The 17,999-nt window shown below is 54.5% G+C and overlaps 1 protein-coding gene across 2 annotated transcripts in view; it reads left to right on the plus strand.

Moving 5' to 3' along the window:
- EXTL1 (exostosin like glycosyltransferase 1) overlaps positions 1–17,999 on the plus strand; it is a 52,212-nt gene that overhangs the window by 33,161 nt on the left and 1,052 nt on the right. For both annotated transcript variants that reach the window (XM_074976529.1, XM_074976530.1), the window contains exons 3-11: positions 4,939–5,032; positions 5,787–5,894; positions 7,453–7,572; positions 10,505–10,637; positions 10,715–10,833; positions 13,232–13,327; positions 13,440–13,526; positions 14,428–14,588; positions 15,841–16,012. In XM_074976529.1, coding sequence (XP_074832630.1) covers positions 4,939–5,032; positions 5,787–5,894; positions 7,453–7,572; positions 10,505–10,637; positions 10,715–10,833; positions 13,232–13,327; positions 13,440–13,526; positions 14,428–14,588; positions 15,841–16,012 — 1,090 coding nt within the window. The remainder of the gene's footprint in view (positions 1–4,938; positions 5,033–5,786; positions 5,895–7,452; positions 7,573–10,504; positions 10,638–10,714; positions 10,834–13,231; positions 13,328–13,439; positions 13,527–14,427; positions 14,589–15,840; positions 16,013–17,999) is intronic.

A 17,999-nucleotide genomic window follows, 5' to 3' on the forward strand; every position in this document is an offset into this window, starting at 1 on the left:
GGGTGTACAGCATAGATTTCTGGGCCTGACAGCAGTGTTCCCTGGAAGGTGAGCACTTGGGCAGCCACTCAGGTGAGATTTCAGGTGCCTCCCAGCTGATTAGCCGAGCAGCCACAGCCACCCAAAGCTGGCAGCCTGGGTTTCTACTGGTGGTGTGCATCTGTATGTGCCTTGGTGCACACAACAATATTTATTCTGTCTTGGCTGGAAAAAACGAGAGGGAACCCTGCCCCACAGCCACGCTGGTTAGGAAGGGGTGGTGTACAGCTGTTGGCAGCAGAGACTCGCCCTCTCTTTGTCCTACACGTGCAGTATTGCAGCTGGCACAGGCAGGGGAAATAGCACCCCCTGGTCTCCCTCCACTGTTCCCATGCTTGGGGGCTCTGGTCCGACATGCCAGAGTCCTGGCTGCTACCCCTGTGCCCAGAGCTGCTGTCCCATGCGCCAGCTGGCTCTGCTGCCAGCCCTGCATCCAGGGTCCCAGTTGCCAGCCCCACATGGCTTTGCTCCTGGCCTCAGCCTGCAGGGGAGGATGGATGGGGGCTGGGGGGGGCTAGATTTCAGCACCCCCCCTTTTAAAAATGTTCCCATATCTGCAGGCGTAGGGGTGCAAAGAGGGGTCATTGAGGTCCCCTCTGCTTGTACGCAGGCAGGGCCAGTTAGGGTTGGCTTTTGTCAGTAGCAGCCAACCAGACAGCTTTGCGACACTGTTCCTGGGGCCCCCCCATCCCCTTCCCATGCAGACTGACTTTTTACACATTGTTATTATTTTTACCCCATGATGGACACCTCCCTCCCCATCGCAGGCCACAGCTGCAGTCTGCTGTAGATCATGCTGAGTATTGTCCTCTCCAGCAGCTCACTGCGTTGAGGAACATGCCCACAGGAGACAGATGCTTAAGTGCCGATAAGTGATCCCTTCCTGCTTGACAAATGTCTTTGATCATTTCCTCAAGCCTCATGCCTACCAACTCAGCTGGCTGGCCTACACCCCAGCAGCCACCACCGTTAGCTGATCAGCTTCACACGTTGCATGGGAGGAGAAAGGACTCACATTTCTTTGAGGTCTTTAATACCCCAGTCCAGAGCTGAGGCCTCTCTGTGGGAATAGGGCTGGGAAAGAGAGAAACTCTGGCTGGGACAATGGTGGGAGTGTTCGGAAAGAGGTGCAGAGTCTGGTTTAAATACAGTGGGACTTGGCCATTTGATTTGGGGCTGATGCCACTTGAAGAGCCTGATCCTGGAAGTTGCTGACCGAATGGCCTCAACTCTGTTTGCCTGTACTTGAGGTTCACCATGCAGGGTTGGGCACTGAGCAGGGTGTTACTAAAAAAGTCACAGGAAATAGAGGGTCAGATGAACTGCACGTGCGCTGACCAGTGTATCACCATGATGACACAGAAGAGTGCATTGGGCCCTCTCACCCTGCTGGGGAGTCTCCTGGTACAGGGGACAGTAACTTCCTAGTGGAGAGTGTCTGCTGGCTCCAGGGCTGTGCAAACATGCTGTTCGCAGAGGAGCCCTGAAAACTGTTGCTAGATGGCGGAAGTTAGAGCAGCCCCTAGGCTGATCTAAGCTAGTAGGCTCAGATTACCCAATAGAGACTCAGGGAGCTGATTATAGTAATCAACCCAGTGCTCTGAGCGGACATTCAGCACAGCATAAAATCTGACCAATATTTTGGGCTCAAAGGGTCATTTAAAAACAAATACCATTGCTTGTGCGCACAATGGGACCAGAGATTATGGAAATGGAAAGAATTTGTCCTAATTGGATTTACTTTGCCCAATCAATTCCCATTCTTTGCTGTTTGCATTTTACTGGGCTGGGACTGTGAAAACAGCCTGGTCAATTTCACTCCTGTTTAACTCAATTGCACTTTCACTAGCACAAGGCTGCAGGAGCTGCCAACACAGCAGAGGAAATGTTTAGTTCAGACAAAATATTGTTGTTGGCATTTAAAAACCAAACTTCATAAAACCTTTTCAGTAATACTAGGCTTTACAAACCTAAACTGCGGGTTCCAATAGGCCAGGCCCTTGTTATACCGCATGGTCACTATTGTACAAACAAGACTAGTTTGGTTTTAATCAGCAGCATCTGATCGATAAACGGCCAGGCTGGCTTTTGTCCTGTACTCAGTCTTTGCTGGAAGGGATCTGATCTGAGTCAAATTCTCCACTGTAAAAGCTGGCCATAACCCTTCCTCACCACAGAAACCACCTGGGCTTTTGGCATTAATTGTCCCCTCATCTGGATGGCTGTGGGGTGATGCTGCGGACTGAGCTGACCCTGGAATCTGAACTCCCTTTTTCATCCCTCAAGGCTGGTCTGTTTCCAGCTCAGGGCTGAGGTTTGTTGGTGGGAGCTGGGGAGAGGAGGCAGCAGTCAGGGGAAAACTTGCCTGATGCAGCTCATATTGTGCTTGTTCTGTGGAAACATGAAGCACTCCAGTCTCCGGAGCTGACCTTCGGCCGATGCTCAGTTCACCAAACAAAATCAAAGCACTATAAACTGGCTCTTAAAATGCTGCCCAAGTGAAGCTGATGTCTGATGGGAGACCTGGACTCCCTGAGGCAGTATCTGACTCTGTCTCCCCTACTAGGACGCTCCCTCGAGAGCAGGGGTGAGCAAACTTTTTACGCTGGGTCCCACGTTTTGTCCCTGCAGTTAGCAGGGTCCCCCCATCCTGCCTAATATAATCCAAACAGCGGAAATTTCAGTTATGTTCACGTAGGGGAAAAACCCCTTTCAGTGTGTGTAAGAAAACAAGTCTGTAGAACGTAAAAATTAATCAGTCTAGAAATGTGAATACGCAGACACAAAACCAATAACGTTGTTCAACATTTTTAATGAGATGCATGAGCCTGAGGCCCAGCAACCGATTGTAATGTGCTCTGCCCCCCTACAAAATTTCTCACCCCCCCAATTTGCGCAACCCTGCCCTAGAGTGTAGATAGCCAGCAAAAGTGGCTGCAGTGCCGTTCTTTCTGCAGCCTTGGGGCACTTCAGTCACAGGTGGTCCTTTGAGGAGTGTTACCAACTGCAGCAAGTTAGAGCAGCCCCAGGGCTGGGGGGGTCTCGAGGCTCTCAGACTGAGACCCTGTGTTACAGCTGACTAAAGTTTCAGGACCTCCCCTTAAATCTAACTTAAAAAGGGCCCTCAGGTGGCAAACACATGACACAGGCTGCAGGGGGACCACTTTTTGGCATGCCAAACCTGGGTGTCATTGTGACCCTGTGCAGCAGAGGTTGCAGGGCCACTAAATCAGATGCAGAGGGGTTGGGCATTGGGGCAGATGGGCCAGATGCAGGTCAGGCCATGGGAAAATCTGCTCCACAGTTCCCGTCTAAAGGAACTTCCAGCAAAAGAACTGAGCTCAGCACAACAGATCACTTCTATCCACTTGGGTCCTCTCACCTTAGTGTCTGAGCACCTCACACACACTGGTGCATTTAGCCCTGGGTGGTTGGGTGTGCCCCATTTCACAGATGGGAAACAGAGGCACAGATCAGCCTGCACTCACGCAGCGAATCAGTGGTAGAACCAGCCACCAAATCACACTCCCTGGCTCCAAGCTTCACGCCGATGCTTTTTCCACATAACCGTCTCCTCTCTGACAGGCTGAGGTCAGAGGGCTGGGTGATCATGGGCAGCCTTCCCTGAGCATCTAAACACAAGGAGATACAGGAACACCTGTGTTTGACTCTCAGCTCAGACGTTGGGGCATCTCTTTCGCCTTGGTCAAGTTACTTAGCTTTGTCTCTGTCTCAGCTTTCCCCTCTAGCACCTGGGGAGGATAAGAGAGGCTGTGTGTGGGCTCATGTGGCAGGGAATTCTGAGCATTAATTTTCCTCTGACAAATGCTCAAGCATATTATGCTTTCCCAGGCAGCCCTCTTTGGGGATGAGTGAAGGATTTGGATTGCAAACTTTGAGGCAGCGAGTGCCTGTTTGTCCAGCACCTAGCACACTGGATTGCTGGCCTCTCACTGGGACACCCAGGATCCATGGCAATACAGTCGAATCATGCAGTGCTCAGCCTTGCCTTTCTTGGCCTTTGTTTCTCAGTATCTGTTTACAGCGCTTGTACTGTTACCACACTGAGGTCTCTGGCCACAGCACCAGCAGAGCGCAATAGGGGCTGGCATGCCTCCAAAAAAAAGATGATTGCGGCCTCCCCCACGTTTCGTTGGTATGAGATACTTGGATGAGAGATGGCACATTGTCGACCGCGCCTTGTGCGACAGGGTCCAAAAGGCCAGCACAGTGCTGCAAGTTTGCATCCTAAGTAACTATAACGACCTCGTTAGTGCCCCTTCGTAGGGCTACAGCAGGGGCCAATGCATGATGCTGATGTGTGTAGTCGTAGAAGCTTCTTTGGGGGGAAGGCGACTGATTAGTTTTGGAAGCAAACACTGCACTCTTAGTTTTGTGATTTTTCGGGGCACTGTGGCAAGCAACTGGAGGGTGTTCTCTGCCTTACCTGGAGTCAGCTCTGGAGGCTGGCAGTGGGGCTTTGGTACGTGGGTTCGGAGTCGTGACTGAGAGGATGCCTGTTGGCTATTTGTGACCACCGCTGTTCTAGGACTGATGCATATGGCTTCACAGGATCTTCACACTGAAATAAAACAGTCCCGAACAAGGTTCCCTGTCATTTTTTGCCATCCATGGGCAGACTAAATTTTGTTATGGGCACCAAGGCATAGGAGGATGTGCACCAGCAGTACAAATGTATCCAGACAGCTATGGGTGCTCTGCTAAAAAGTTGGCTGGCACCTGAATCTCTTGTGGGCAGCCAGCCAAGCACTCAGCTTACAGGGAACCCTGGTGCTGAGGACACTTAACATCACCCAGGGGTATGAGGTAGCTTTGGGCCAACTGGCAGGAAGAAGTTCTAACCAGGGGCTTCTAACCAGAGCTGCCTTTTGTTTCCAGGTTTGACTATCAGGAGCTTCTCCACAACTCCACCTTCTGCATCATCCCCCGTGGCAGAAGGCTGGGCTCCTTCCGCTTCCTGGAAGCGCTGCAGGTACCGGGGCGGGAGAAACAGCCCAAGATGTCTGTAGTCAGTCCGTGACTTTCCCTCCTCTCCTGCCCCAGTCCCACCACACAGGAGCCTCTGAGCACGGAGAGAGAGAAGCAGGGCAAGGGCATAAGAACGGCCACACTGGGTCAGACCGACGGTCCATCTACCCCAGTGTCCTGTCCTCCAACAGCAGCCAATGCCAGCTGCCCCAGAGGGAATGACCAGAGCAGGCCATCACCCATCTCCTGCCCATCTGGCTAATAGCCGGTGATGGATCCAACATCCATGGATGTATCCAGTTGTTGTTCAAACCCTGTTAAAGTCCTAGTTCTCACAACTCCCTCTGGCAGCATCTCCAATCCTGCAGCTCTGAAGTCTATCCCCCCCTCCATCTCTCTGCGTCTTCTCTCCAGCCACCCGTCTCCTCCTTTCCAATGCTGTCCCCTTTCTTGAATCAGGCCCTTCCCTGACACGCACCGCTCCCATCCCCTCCTGCCACTAGCCTTTCCTGTCCATTGCCTTTGCCGAGGAGCAGCCAGCGGGAGGGTCCCTGAGGGAATCACACACGTTTCTGGCTGACCATTCATGCTCCTAAGTCATGGACCAAAGCAGTCTGTGGAAAGGGGCTCTTCAGAAATTACTTGCGGTTCTAATGCCACTAACTAGCTGCTGTGCTCCCTCCAGCCTGGACGCTGCTGGTCCCTGGGCTGGTGGATACAAGGCTCCACCGGTTGTCTCTGGTTTCTCATCTATCCAGGCTGCTTGTGTCCCGGTGCTGCTCAGCAACGGCTGGGAGCTGCCCTTCTCCGAAGTGATCGACTGGAGCAAGTCGGCCATTGTCGGTGATGAGAGACTCCTCCTGCAGGTAACGCAGCTCCCTGTGGCCCAGTGCGGTAGGTCAGCTTGCCCTGTTAGCGACAGCCTGACAGATGGGTGGGTCATTCATTAGCTGACGACTGCTGCCATGGAGCTGGTCCTGGCGGCCAGCACGCAGAAACTAGCTGACCCTTCGGTTTTTCTACCAACGTTTGTCCTCCCCTGCAGGCCTGTCCTGCCTCGCACTCCCACACCTAGCTCAGACAGACAGACAGACAGACACACACACACACACACAGAGTCCACGCTGCACCCGCTGAAGTCGGGGTGGGGGTCGGGGGGGCTTTGCTGTTGATTTCAGAGGAGGGCAGGGAGGGTCAGCAGGATCAATAGCTGCCCACCTCCCACTTCCAGGGATGGCTGAACAAAGAGCGCTAGAGAGGTGTTAATAAACAGCCTGATGGGACACCAACGGAACTGGCTCAGTGCTGCAGTTAACTGCTCAGGGCACCTGGCCTGTGGCCGTGTCAGCACAAAACAGTGGATTTGTGCAGGCCCTGTAGAAACACGCCCGCTGTGCACGTCTTCACCCTGTTGTGCAGCAGACACTGAAGGCTCAATTGCCCCTTTCGGCTCAGCCCTGAGCGAGAGCTGGCATTTAAGCTGTACCGCCCCAGGAGTGGCCCTGGGAGGGACGAACCACTTCCCTCTTGCTCTGTCTGTGTGATCATTTGCTACTATTCCATACCCGCAGTGCGGGCCAGGGAGCCCCAGGACTGCTCCGCTGGGGTGGGTAGCACACTGAAGGGGCGGGGGGGGCAAAGATCCAGGCACCCACTCTCCCACACCTGGTCTGCTGGGCAGAGAGGGAGCTGCTGCTGTACACCAAGATGCAAGGTCCAGAGAGTGCCAGCCCAGGGCCAGAAGCTGAGGGTCTGACTTCACCTTAGTGCCTGTTGACTATTGACTCCTTAAAGGGGCAATGAAACTTCAGCAAAGTAGTTAGAGAACTAGCTTCTAACTAACTAAGCAACCTTCAGTTCCCTGCTCTGCTACAGATGACTTAGATGGCCTTGGTAAAGTCACTAGGCCTCACTGTGCTACAGTTCCCACCTGTAGCACTGCCCTGCCTCACAGGGAAGATAAATAAAGACTGAGAGGTATTCAGGTGGCCTAAGAATTGGGGCCTGACACATAACACAGGCAAACAAACCACTGCCAGGTAGAAAAACTGCACACCCCTTGGAGAAGGGGCAACCTAGGCAGGGTGGTTATGTGACATCTCCCAGGCCGTAGAGAAAGTCAGTGGTGGAGCTGGAAATGGAGCTGAAGATGCCCACAGCTCAGTGGTTAAAACCATACACAAAAGAACCCTTGCAGGGGTCTGTTTGATACTGGATGAAGGATCTTTTAAGGGTTTGCACCTCTGGCTAAGGCAACTGGCAGGACTGCGGCTTGTTTGAAATGTTTTTAACCCTACAGTGCTCCAGCCAGGGTTAGGACCTGGCTCTCCAGCACCCCAACCAAAAAGGGAGAAACTCTGCCTGGCTATTAATCCCATCCCTTCTCTCTCTCCCCCTTGGCTCTGTGGTTTTTGTCCTGCTCAGATTCCTTCCACAGTGCGCTGTATCCACAGTGACAAGATCCTGGCGTTCCAGCAGCAAACCCAGTTCCTGTGGGAAGCATATTTCTCATCCGTGGAGAAAATAGTGCAAACCACCCTTGAGGTGAGCCACAAGAGTCTGGTATCTCATGCTCAGCAACGCCCCTCAGCCATCTTTCTGTGTGGGTTTTTTATGCATATATATATATATATATATAAACTGGCTGCCTCGCAGCAGCAACAACAGCTGAGAGCAACAACTGGGTAGTGGAGAATCCCACCTTGTCTCCAATTTGCACGGGATTAAAACTGATCAAGTGAGAGGAATCAGCACCAGCTCTGTGCAGGAGTGAGGCAGATACTGGAAAATTGTCCTGTCCCAGCCTCTAGGGGGCACTGTAGGGAATGGGGCAGGAGGACTGGCTGAGGGCAGGGGTGGGACTTCCCAGCTACTCCAATCCCAGCCTCTAGGGGGCACTGTAGGGAATGGGGCAGGAGGATTGGTTGAGGGCAGGGGCGGGACTTCCTAGCTACTCCAATCCCAGCCTCTAGGGGGCACTGTAGGAAATGGGGCAGGAGGATTGGCTGAGGGCAGGGGCAGAACTTCCCAGCTACTCCAATCCCAGCCCCTAGGGGGCACTGTAGAGAAGGGGGCAGGAGCTCTGGCGGGTGGGACCCACCTACCTACCCCAGTCCCAGGCTGTAGGAGGCACTGCAGGGAATAGAACAGGAGCGCTATACTGGGGGACTTCCCAGCTACTCCAGTCCCAGCCTCTAGGGCAAACTTTAGAGACCGGAGAGTGGGTGCTGGCTGATGGGCCTCCTGGCTACACGAGAGTGACAACGCCTGCGTCGGCCTTATTGGGCAACATTTCGGAGGCCATTTCTATGCAGAGCTGGGAAGTTCAGCGCTGGGGTCCCTGGCTAGGGGTTGGATTTGGCAGGAAAGATGAATTTGTTGGGCGAGGTGGAAGGGGACGCTAACAGCCACTGCACACGGACGGGTTGCTTTCCGACTGCAGCACGGTTCAGGTCCCTATTCTCACCCCTCTGGGCCCTCAGAGCCGCCTTTTCTTTAGAAAGTGAATGGAAAGAAAAAGACCCTAACTGGAAGTGAGAAGGTGGGTGCCTTGATTGCAGGAAGCCAAGGACACCCTGGGATCTCCTAGCCCATCCCAATCGCACCCTGTGTTTGGCTTCTAACCCATTTTCCCCCTGGGGTGGAACATGGGCCATTAATTCTTTGTCTGCAGAGCATTTGTGCTTTATAAGCCACCCTCTTCCCTCAAGGACTCCCAGGCTGACTGTGGCTCAGTCATTAAATAAATAGGTTCTCTCTAGCTCATTACTCCCTAACTTTTCTTGCTCTTACTCTATCCTTCCCTAGAGCCCACCAATTCAGATCCCTCCAGCTCCATTGTGACCCACATTTATTATCCAAATGCTTCTTCAGTGGCACACGTGTAATGAGCTTGGGGAGGTCTCAGTTCAGCAGCCATTGGACAGGCATCCACACCAGAGAGACCACCGCAAAACCCAGGGAACTCAGAGAGATCTGGGACCAAAGTTACCCTGAGTGCAATCCTCTGCTGCAATCAGTGCTGTTGCGCCAAGGATGCACGTGGCACCCTTGTGTTCTCCTGACTCTCACAACAAGCCCAACACAAGGGGCAGGAGCAGCTTGCCCTGCCATTCCCCTGTGGTGAGGCAACTGGTGGGCTGAGGCCATTGACCATGGCCATTTCACTGGGCCCTCAAGCTGTGCTGTGCGCTTTCGTCTCCTGTCTATCTCACACGAGGGAGCTCTTGGGGGCTGGGGCCATATTTCCTTCTGTTCGTACAACAGCTGGCAGACCAGAGGTCAGGGAGCTCTCGCAGCACAATATATAAATGAAAAATAACCATAACAACAACAATAAACAACAGAGACCTTCAAGCGCCAGGGCCATCCACGCCCCACCTTGGATGAGTCCTAAATTCACCCAGGCTACCTGTCCTTCCGATGGCATTTCCTCTTGGGGGCAAGAGTTTTTCCCCTGATTTTTTTAGACAAAGTCTCCCATTAGAAAGGGGAGGCACAGAGCATTGTCATGAGCCCGAGCTCAACCCCGCTCCCCGCTGCAGATAAGTGCTTGATGTCTTTCTTTCATCACCACTTCTGATGGACCTGCCAGGAGCCTGCGTCTCCACGTATTCCAGTGGGGTCAGAATAAGGACGTGCCTGGAAGCCTGGCTGGTGCATTCTCCGGCACTGGTGCCGATCAGCCAGGCCGGGCTTTGCAATACAGCGCTCAGAACATTGGGCTGCTCCTCCTGGCCAAATGCCTCATCCTTCTGTGGTTCACAAGGTGCTATAAATAGGAAGTGAGTGCCTGGGCCAGAATTTGTCCTGTGGGGAGGTGCCAGCTAACCCCATTGAAGCCAGCGTGAGCACCATGTGGCACATAATGAGCCATAAAGTGCCAGGACACCCCAGCATCCTGGGGGCATGTGTGCTGGTTCCCCTCAGGAGAGAGATGGGAGGACTCTCTGTTCAGGGCCTGAGCTGAGGGCTCGGGTTCAGCCCACCTTCTTGTTAGCTGTTAGGCCTGAGTCCTGCTTCCGCGCACGGGTGAAAATCTGGAGGGACAGCGCTGAAGTTTGCGAAGTACCTTGGCGTACAGCTGCGAACCTAGGACTTGGGCATCGACTGCTGCGCAGCACAAGCAGAAGCCCTGTCCTAACTTTCAGGGCTGGGGGGCGGTTTCAGGTGGATGTCCAGCAAAAATTGAGTGACTTAGGGTGGCTTTGAATCAGTGTCCTGCAGATTTGAATCTCAGGGGTGTGATCCCTGCCCCACTAAATCCCCCTTTCCATAAACTCGGTGTTCACAGCTCACTGGCCAGCCAGGCCCTGCCAGGCTGTCTGGGCTCAGCAGAGCATAGTGGACGCTTTGCTTGGGTGAGGTTGGGGGGCTGGGGTCAGCACGTGGAGGCTGTCTGCTCTGCTGAGCGCTGAGGGACGGATGAGCCTGCCTGCTGCCAGGGTGATGGACGCAGTCTCTGTCCCGCCCCCAGATAATAAAGGATCGGATATTTCATCGAGAAGCCCGGCCCAAGTTCTTCTGGAACACGCTGCCCGGGGGGCTGCTGGCTCTGCCAGAGTATTCCACTCACCTCGGCGACTTCCCTTTCTACTACCTGCAGCAAGGTAGGAGCCGCTCCCCACGGTCATGCCTTGGCCCATCCCTGGGGAATCCCTGACTGATCTGCTCTCTCCCTTTGCAGGGCGCAGCCCCTCCAGTAAGTTCACGGCCTTCATCCGGGCGGTCTCCCCCGTGGTCTCCCTCTCCCAGCCCATCCTCAAGCTCATCCAGGCTGTCTCCAGATCCCAGCACTGTGCCCAGGTCAGGACAAATAAACCCACCTGCCCATCCTAGCCAGGGTTCCTGGGCTCTAGCACTGTGGGAGGAGGTGGCGAGGGTCCACCTGAGCTACTGCTTTGTTCTTCCTGCTTGGACTGGCCTGAACCAGATGCCGCCGGGCGTTGGGTTTGGATCCAAACCCATCTCCCATTCAGATGGCTGACTCCAGCGCCCATGGGCTGTGGCTACACTTGCATCCCTCATTCGAAAGAGGTATGCAAATGAGGGAAATCAAAAATGCAAAAGAGATGCAGATTTATTTGCATATTCTTGTTTCAAAATAGCTTCTTTTGAAAGCCAAAAAACCAGCATAGACACTGCTCTTTCAAAAGTAAACCCCATCCTCGAAAGAACCCTTCTGCCCTGGTTTTTGTATTTTGAAAGGAGCTCTTTTGAATAAGAATATGCAAATGAAGTGTCAGGTATGCAAATCTGCATCTCATTTGCATACCTCTTTCAAGAGAGGAATGTAGACACAGCCATCGAGTCTGATAATAGAGAGCCACAGAAACAGCCACTGGGTGCCATGGTGCACCTTGTCCTTGTCACGATGGCCAGGACCATGCAGGCACCGCTGGGATTTCGGTCACAAGGCCCCACCCCCTCCTCTCCCAAGCCAGTAGGACAACAAGCAGGTGCTAGGGCTGCAGGGTTATTCTTGTTTTAAAACTGGAGCCGGCTGGGCCTGCGTGCATCTGCCCGGCTCCTGGTAAGCACGACGCCAGATGCAGCCTCAGCCAGAGTTTGGGCCCCCAGGACTGGCGGGACACCCAGAAAGCGTATTTAGGTCCCAAATGGAGTATTGGGTTCAGTTCTGGGCACCCCAGCTCTAGAAAGATCTAGAGACAGTCCAGAGAAGAGCAACAAGCATGAAGAAAGGTCTAGAGAACATGAGCTATGAGGGAAGACTGAAAGAATTAGATTTGTTTAGTTCAGCAAAGGGAAGGCTAAGAGGGGACATGATCGCGGCTTTCAAGTGCCTGAAAGAGTGTTGCAAGGGCGGGGGGGAGGGAGAAAACTTGTTCTCCTTGGCCTCTGATGACAGGAGGCAGCAATGGGCTTAAACTGCAGCAAGGGAGGTTTAGGCTGGACGTTAGGGCCGTGTCTACACTAGCCAAAAACTTTGAAATGGCCATTTCGAAGTTTACGAATGAAGAGCTGAAATACATAAACATAGCGTGCGGGCGGCTGTGGCACTGCAAAATTGACGCGGCTCGTCCAGCTGGGGCTCCTTTTCAAAAGGACCCCAGCTACTTTGAAGTCCCCTTATTCCTATGAGCAGATGGGAATAAGGGGACTTCGAAGTAGCCGGGGTCCTTTCGAAAAGGAGCCCCGTCAATTACGAAGTGCCGCGGCCACCCGCATGCTAATGAGCTGCTGAATATGTATTTCAGCACTTCATTAGTAAACTTCGAAATGGCCATGGTTTTGGCTAGTGCAGACTTAGCCTAGGAGAAACTTCCTAACCGTCGAGTGGTTAAACACTGGAATAAATTACCTGGGGAGGTTGTGGAGTCTCCATTGCTGGAGATATTTAAGAGCAGGCTAGACAGATGCCTGTCAGGGATGATCTACAGCCAGGGCTTAGTCCTGTCTGAGGGCAGGGCAAGACTGGACTCAGTGATGTCTCGTGGTCCCTTCCAGCTCTTGTGTTCTAGGATTCCATTTAAACCAAGGCCCTGGTAGATCAGCCGAGGTCCTGAGCCCCGGCTCCAGCAGAAAGTCACTCCACAGCTGGCAAAAGACAGCTTAGCTCCATTCACTCCAACAGAGCGATGCTAGTTTACCCTGCTGAGGATCTGTGCTGCTGTTTTATGCCAGCTGGGACTCTGGGCCCATTGACTCCAGTGGAGTGAAGCTGAATCCCCCCATTTGAGGAGCTGATCCATTGTTTCCCATGGGGTGACACCAGTGGACACCAGCTGGGGAGCTGCCCCATGGGATTTGCAGGGGCTCAGCATCTCTGAAAACCAGGCCCAAAGGGGCTCTGGGCAGCAAAGGGACAGGAGAGGACAGAGTTTAATGTACCTTAATTATGCATCCTCTGTAACGGCACCTGTCCCACGCCTGAAGCCCCAGGTGGAGTGTCCTGCCTTGGCACTAGCTTCCAGGCCCCCTGTAGAAGCTATGTACAGGGAAAGTAGAAATTCAAAGGAGCCCCAGGTGAGCGGTTGGGCCCCAGGAAACACCCAGGTTTGTTTGATTAAAGGGAGTGCGGGGGCTTGATTCCCTGGGCTGACATTTCAATCTGGGCCTGGGCCGGCTGGTAGCTGCGGGTTTGGGTCACAGCCTCCTGTCCCCTTTGCCCACGTAGACACCCCCTCCCGCCCCAACAGCCACCCATGGGGGCTGACCTCGGCTCCCTCCGCTTTGGGTTTAGATTCTGGTCCTGTGGAGCTGCGAGAAGCCTCCCCCGCCACCTGGGAAGTGGCCCCAGACAGCAGTGCCTTTGACAGTCATTCACGGCAGGAGAAGAGTAAGACGCTGCTGCGGTGGTTTGTTTGGGGGCTGCAGTCCTGGGAGGCAGGGAAGGGAGGACGGGGGGGGCCTGGCCCCTGCTCTGACTCCGCTGTGCTCTCTTGCTCAAGGTGAGCGACCGTTTCTTCCCATACTCGGCCATCGGGACGGACGCGGTGCTGAGCCTGGACGAGCACACCAGCCTGTCGACCAGCGAGGTGAGGCGGGATGCAGCCGTGGAGGGGAGCAGGGTCTCAAGCAGCTCTCCATGAAGAGGGCCACGGAGCATGCAGCGGGCCACGGAGCATGCAGCCACCTCTGCGGTGGAACGGGGCACAGCAACGCTCCGCCCCAGATCCTGCAGGGAGCTGAGAGCTGGCAGCTCCCTGGGCCACCTAAAGAACGCTCACCTCTGTGGCATCAGGCCGGGGGGTTGAGAAGGATGTAGACAGACCCAGTAAGAACAGCCAAGCTATTTAGCCTGGGCACCGGGGTTAACACCCATCTCCCGCAAAAGGGGCCCCGAAACAGCCAGAAGTTCTGGTTTAGATTGTACCGAGCAGACAGTATCTCCCCCAGGCCCAGTCATTGGCACCCCCCACTAGGGTGCCAGATCTCCCAAGCCAAGTGAGGCTGGGCAGGGTGAGCACTTGAATAAGAAAGCTCCAGGAAAAAGCCAGATGGCAGCGTGCCAACTGCTGAGGCACCTGGCTGTGCCTGGCAGGCCCTGCACCCCAGCGCCCACCTGGCCCAGAGGCGCTCACCATGTGACATCTGCCAGGCTCACGTGGCAGCAGGCAGCCTGGCCTGCAGGGTGAGGATGGAGGCAGAGCCCGTCCGAGCTGGTTGGGGTGGGGCACGGGGAGGGCCACCATGTGCTTAAAGGGGTCGGGGAGACACGGGTGACTTTGCAAGGCAGAGGCTTGGAGAGGTGCAGAGCGCATTCGGCGGCTGCAGCTGTTCCTCGCAGATGGTAGCAAAGTCATAATGGGTCAAATCTACACTGGCTCCGTCTCTGCCAGCACAGCTCTGTTCTCTGCAGCATTCTTCCAAGGCTGCAATGACGATGGAGGCGTTTGGCTCCGGTTCTGCTGTCCTGATGGTGAATTCTCTCCCCAGGTTGACTTTGCCTTCGTGGTGTGGAGGAGTTTTCCCGACCGCATCGTGGGGTTCCCCATGCGGAGTCACTTCTGGGATTCCAGCCAGAATCAATGGGGCTACACATCCAGGTGGACAAATGAGTTCTCCATGGTTCTCACTGCAGCCGCGTTCTATCACAGGTAAAGCACCTTCTCCCAACCCCCAAAGGCCCCAGGCCGTGGGAACACACCGGGATCGGTTCTGCCACCAAAAAGCACCAATGGAAGAACTAGCTTGAGGCCACCCAGTTGTAGGAACGGGGCAGATAGCCCAGACCTGGAGGCTTCTCTCATGACAGGGCTGGGGTTGGAAAGCTCCTTCCAGCTGAGGATCTCAAAGCACTTACCCTGGACTGGGCTGCTGGGTGCCATTTGCCATGTGTCTGTGCAGCATCCAGGATGGTAGGGCCCTGACTGGCCATGTGCCGGAGGTGGGGCTGTGGGGTACTAACTGAGGAGTTAAGCCTCCATGCTGCAGCAGGGAGCTCCATACGGCTGTCCTCCATTTGCAGACCAGGCCAGTGAAGCGCTGGGAGTCCTACGCGAAGTTGAGACAGAGGAGGCTAAAGATAGTGCCCTGAATCTAAAGATGGGCAACTGGGAAAGTGGCCAGGGTGTGAGGTGTGCTGAGCACCCCGTGCTGCGTACCTACAAGTGCTGCACCAGGTACTTGGTTTAGAAAGATGTGGCTGGTGTGCTGAGGGCAGGAAGAGAACGTGGGTCTCCTGCCTTCACCTCACAAAGACTAGCCTTCATCTGTGGCTTGGATGGAGCCGGGTGGCACCTGAGCACACGTGGCTTGGGAAGGGCCCTGCCCTGGCCAGGGTCTGGAAGAGGTGAGGCCAGGGACACGGCTGAGGAAAGGGCAATGCAGCAGCTCCTCACCTCTGGGCCCAGCCAGAGCAGGGTGGATGGCTGATAGCCCCCAGGCCTGGGGCAGTGTTTCATGGCTGAAGGACGGGGCTGCTTGCTCCTTAGCACCAGAGAGGTGAGTTGGAACTCATCTGGCAGTGGAGGGCCTTCCCAACTTAACCGCGGCTGCTCTCATCTTTGGTGTGGAAGGAAAAGCTTGTGGGGTCCATGTCTCCCAGCCCGGTGGGCACACGCCAAGTAACACAGAGCAGTGATGAGGCAGGGCCCATCGCCCCTGCTCGTGCCACAAGCTGGAAGGAGAGGGCTGCTGTGAGATGCATTGTCACTGCAGGAGGCCTGAAGGCCCAGGGCCATGCTATGGCCAGCCCCATCCTCAGGGAACAGGATGGTCCCTTGGTGGCAAAGCCAAGCATGGAAGAAAAGCAGAACCATTTCCTGGAGGCTCCTGCTCTGAGACACCCCTTCTTCTGCTCCCCTCCATGTTACCACATCTCTGCCTTGCTCCCCCCGCACCCCACAGGTATTATCACAGTCTCTTCACCAATTACGTGCCCGCCAGCCTGAGGAGCCTGATTGACCAGCTCTCCAACTGTGAGGACATCCTGATGAACTTCCTCGTGTCTGCTGTCACCAAGCTACCACCCATCAAAGTGGCCCAGAAGAAGCAGCTTCAAGAGGCTGCCCTCCAGCAGGTAGGGGCTGAGAAGGGCGCTCTGGGATGTGGCCAGAGACAGGAAGGTACCAGGCACCCGCGGGAGGTAGCATGGATCCTGTTGCGTTAGGGTCCAATGTAGGATGGGTCCTGCTGCCTGGGTCCAGACATCCTGCTCTCTTCAGTCCTTAGTGACTTAAGCAATGGCATTGCCCTGGCCCAGAGGGAAGCTGTTCTGCACCCCCATGGCTCCCACCACTAGGAAACACTTCCCAATGGCCAGAAACATCCTGTTCTTACCTAGTAACCCCATGTTGCCCAGAGCTGTGCCCCCAGGGGTCACATGAAAACTTTCCACTATGTTGTTAGAGCTTATCCTCATCCAGCACCCAGACAGTCAGTCAACATCCCACCACACCTCCCTGAAAACTCCTTCCTGAGCTCTCGGTGGTGCGTGTCCAGTTTAGCTCAGAGACAGCCTTGCTTTGGGGAGGAGGGAGCGGGTGTGACGGAGACCCCCGGCAGTGACTGCCACTTGATGAGGTGAAATATCCCTGTGCCAACCTTCCTGCCCTTGGGGACCCCCCTCAACCCTCTGTCCTGCTGAGCCAGGCTCTCTGGCCTCCTCCAGCACTGGCAACAGAGATGGGCCCCAGCCCTCTGCAGTAAAATACGGACACTGAGATCAGCTGACCTCTGGGAAGGCTCAGTCAAAGGGACTTGCCCCAGCACCCAGATGCACAGCCCCAGTGGGGTTTAAATGGGGTGAGCTCATGTTGTTTGCCTCCTTTCTTATGTAAAGTGAGATCCTTGCCTGCTTGCTCCCCTGGATAGCAGTTATATACACTGGGTTTATTAATAAACAAAAGGGATTTGTGACAGACCCCTTGTCAGTGCCTCAGGGGTCCTGCACTTCCAGGCAACTCTTTGTGGGCCTCAGAGGCTCCAATGCCCCTTTGTTGCCCTGGGGCTTCCCAAAGGCAAGGGTCTCCCTTTACTGAGCCATGTTCATCACAGGCCAGTCCTAATTGGAGGTGGAATAGAACCTTCTCCACCATTCTTGAGCTACCCCAGTTTGGCCTGAGTTATCTCCACGGGAAGGGTGGGGGGAGTCCAGTCCTACCCAGTGCCCTGGACTCTGGCCCACAGACCCTAAGGAAGGAGGAAGCTGGAAGGGCTTTTACTCCTGCCCCACAGCAGTGACCTTTCCCTGGGCCTTGTCACCCACCACTTACCTCTGGTACCTTGGGGCTGGGCTCTACAGCCTCCATCTCTCTGAGCATTACTGTCCCCTTCCTGCTGCCTGGGGAAAAGCCTTTTATAGGGAGCCTGGAGGCCTTAACCGGTCACAGGTGCTTGATTGCTTCCTGTTGCTGGCTGACCCCTGATGAGCCCCAGCTGCCCATCCAGCCTGCAGGACTGCACCCTCTGGGAACCTAGGAGAGGAACAAAAAGGGGTTCATCCAGCACCCAAAATGTTCCCCCTCCATCAGGCACTTGTCAGCTGCAGCCTCTTCATCAAAGCGGGTCTTTGCCCACAAAAGCTTATGCTCCAAAATGTTAGTCTACAAGGTGCCACAGGACTTCTTGTCCTTATCTGTGAGCCATCAAGTTTCTGAGATACCCGTAACGGTCTTCTCTTAGCATGTCTACACCAGTTCCACAGGTTAATACTTCTGATTTGTGACTTCGGGTGCAGGCATAATACAGGCCGACAAATGGAATAGACGCAATTGGCAGATTATAACTTTTCAAATGAGACCTTACACAAAATATTTGCATAAAGCATTTCCCAGTTATGCACATTCATATTTATAAGCATATTCTCATAAAGACTATGGACAGCCCTGTGATGTGGGGAGCAGAGCTGGAGCATCCCTTCAGCACAGGACAGCAAAATAAAGGACAGGTACTTACCAGATGGGCAGGAGGTGCAGATTGTAGCTGATAGATGCAAAGTGTCCCCTGCCTTAGACCTGTAGTAGCTTGTCTGTCCCAGATTTAAAGGGCCAGCTCCAGGAAAGGCA

This window comes from Carettochelys insculpta, chromosome 24 (genome assembly GCF_033958435.1).
Source record: "Carettochelys insculpta isolate YL-2023 chromosome 24, ASM3395843v1, whole genome shotgun sequence".
In the NCBI taxonomy this organism is placed as follows: Eukaryota; Metazoa; Chordata; order Testudines; family Carettochelyidae; genus Carettochelys; species Carettochelys insculpta.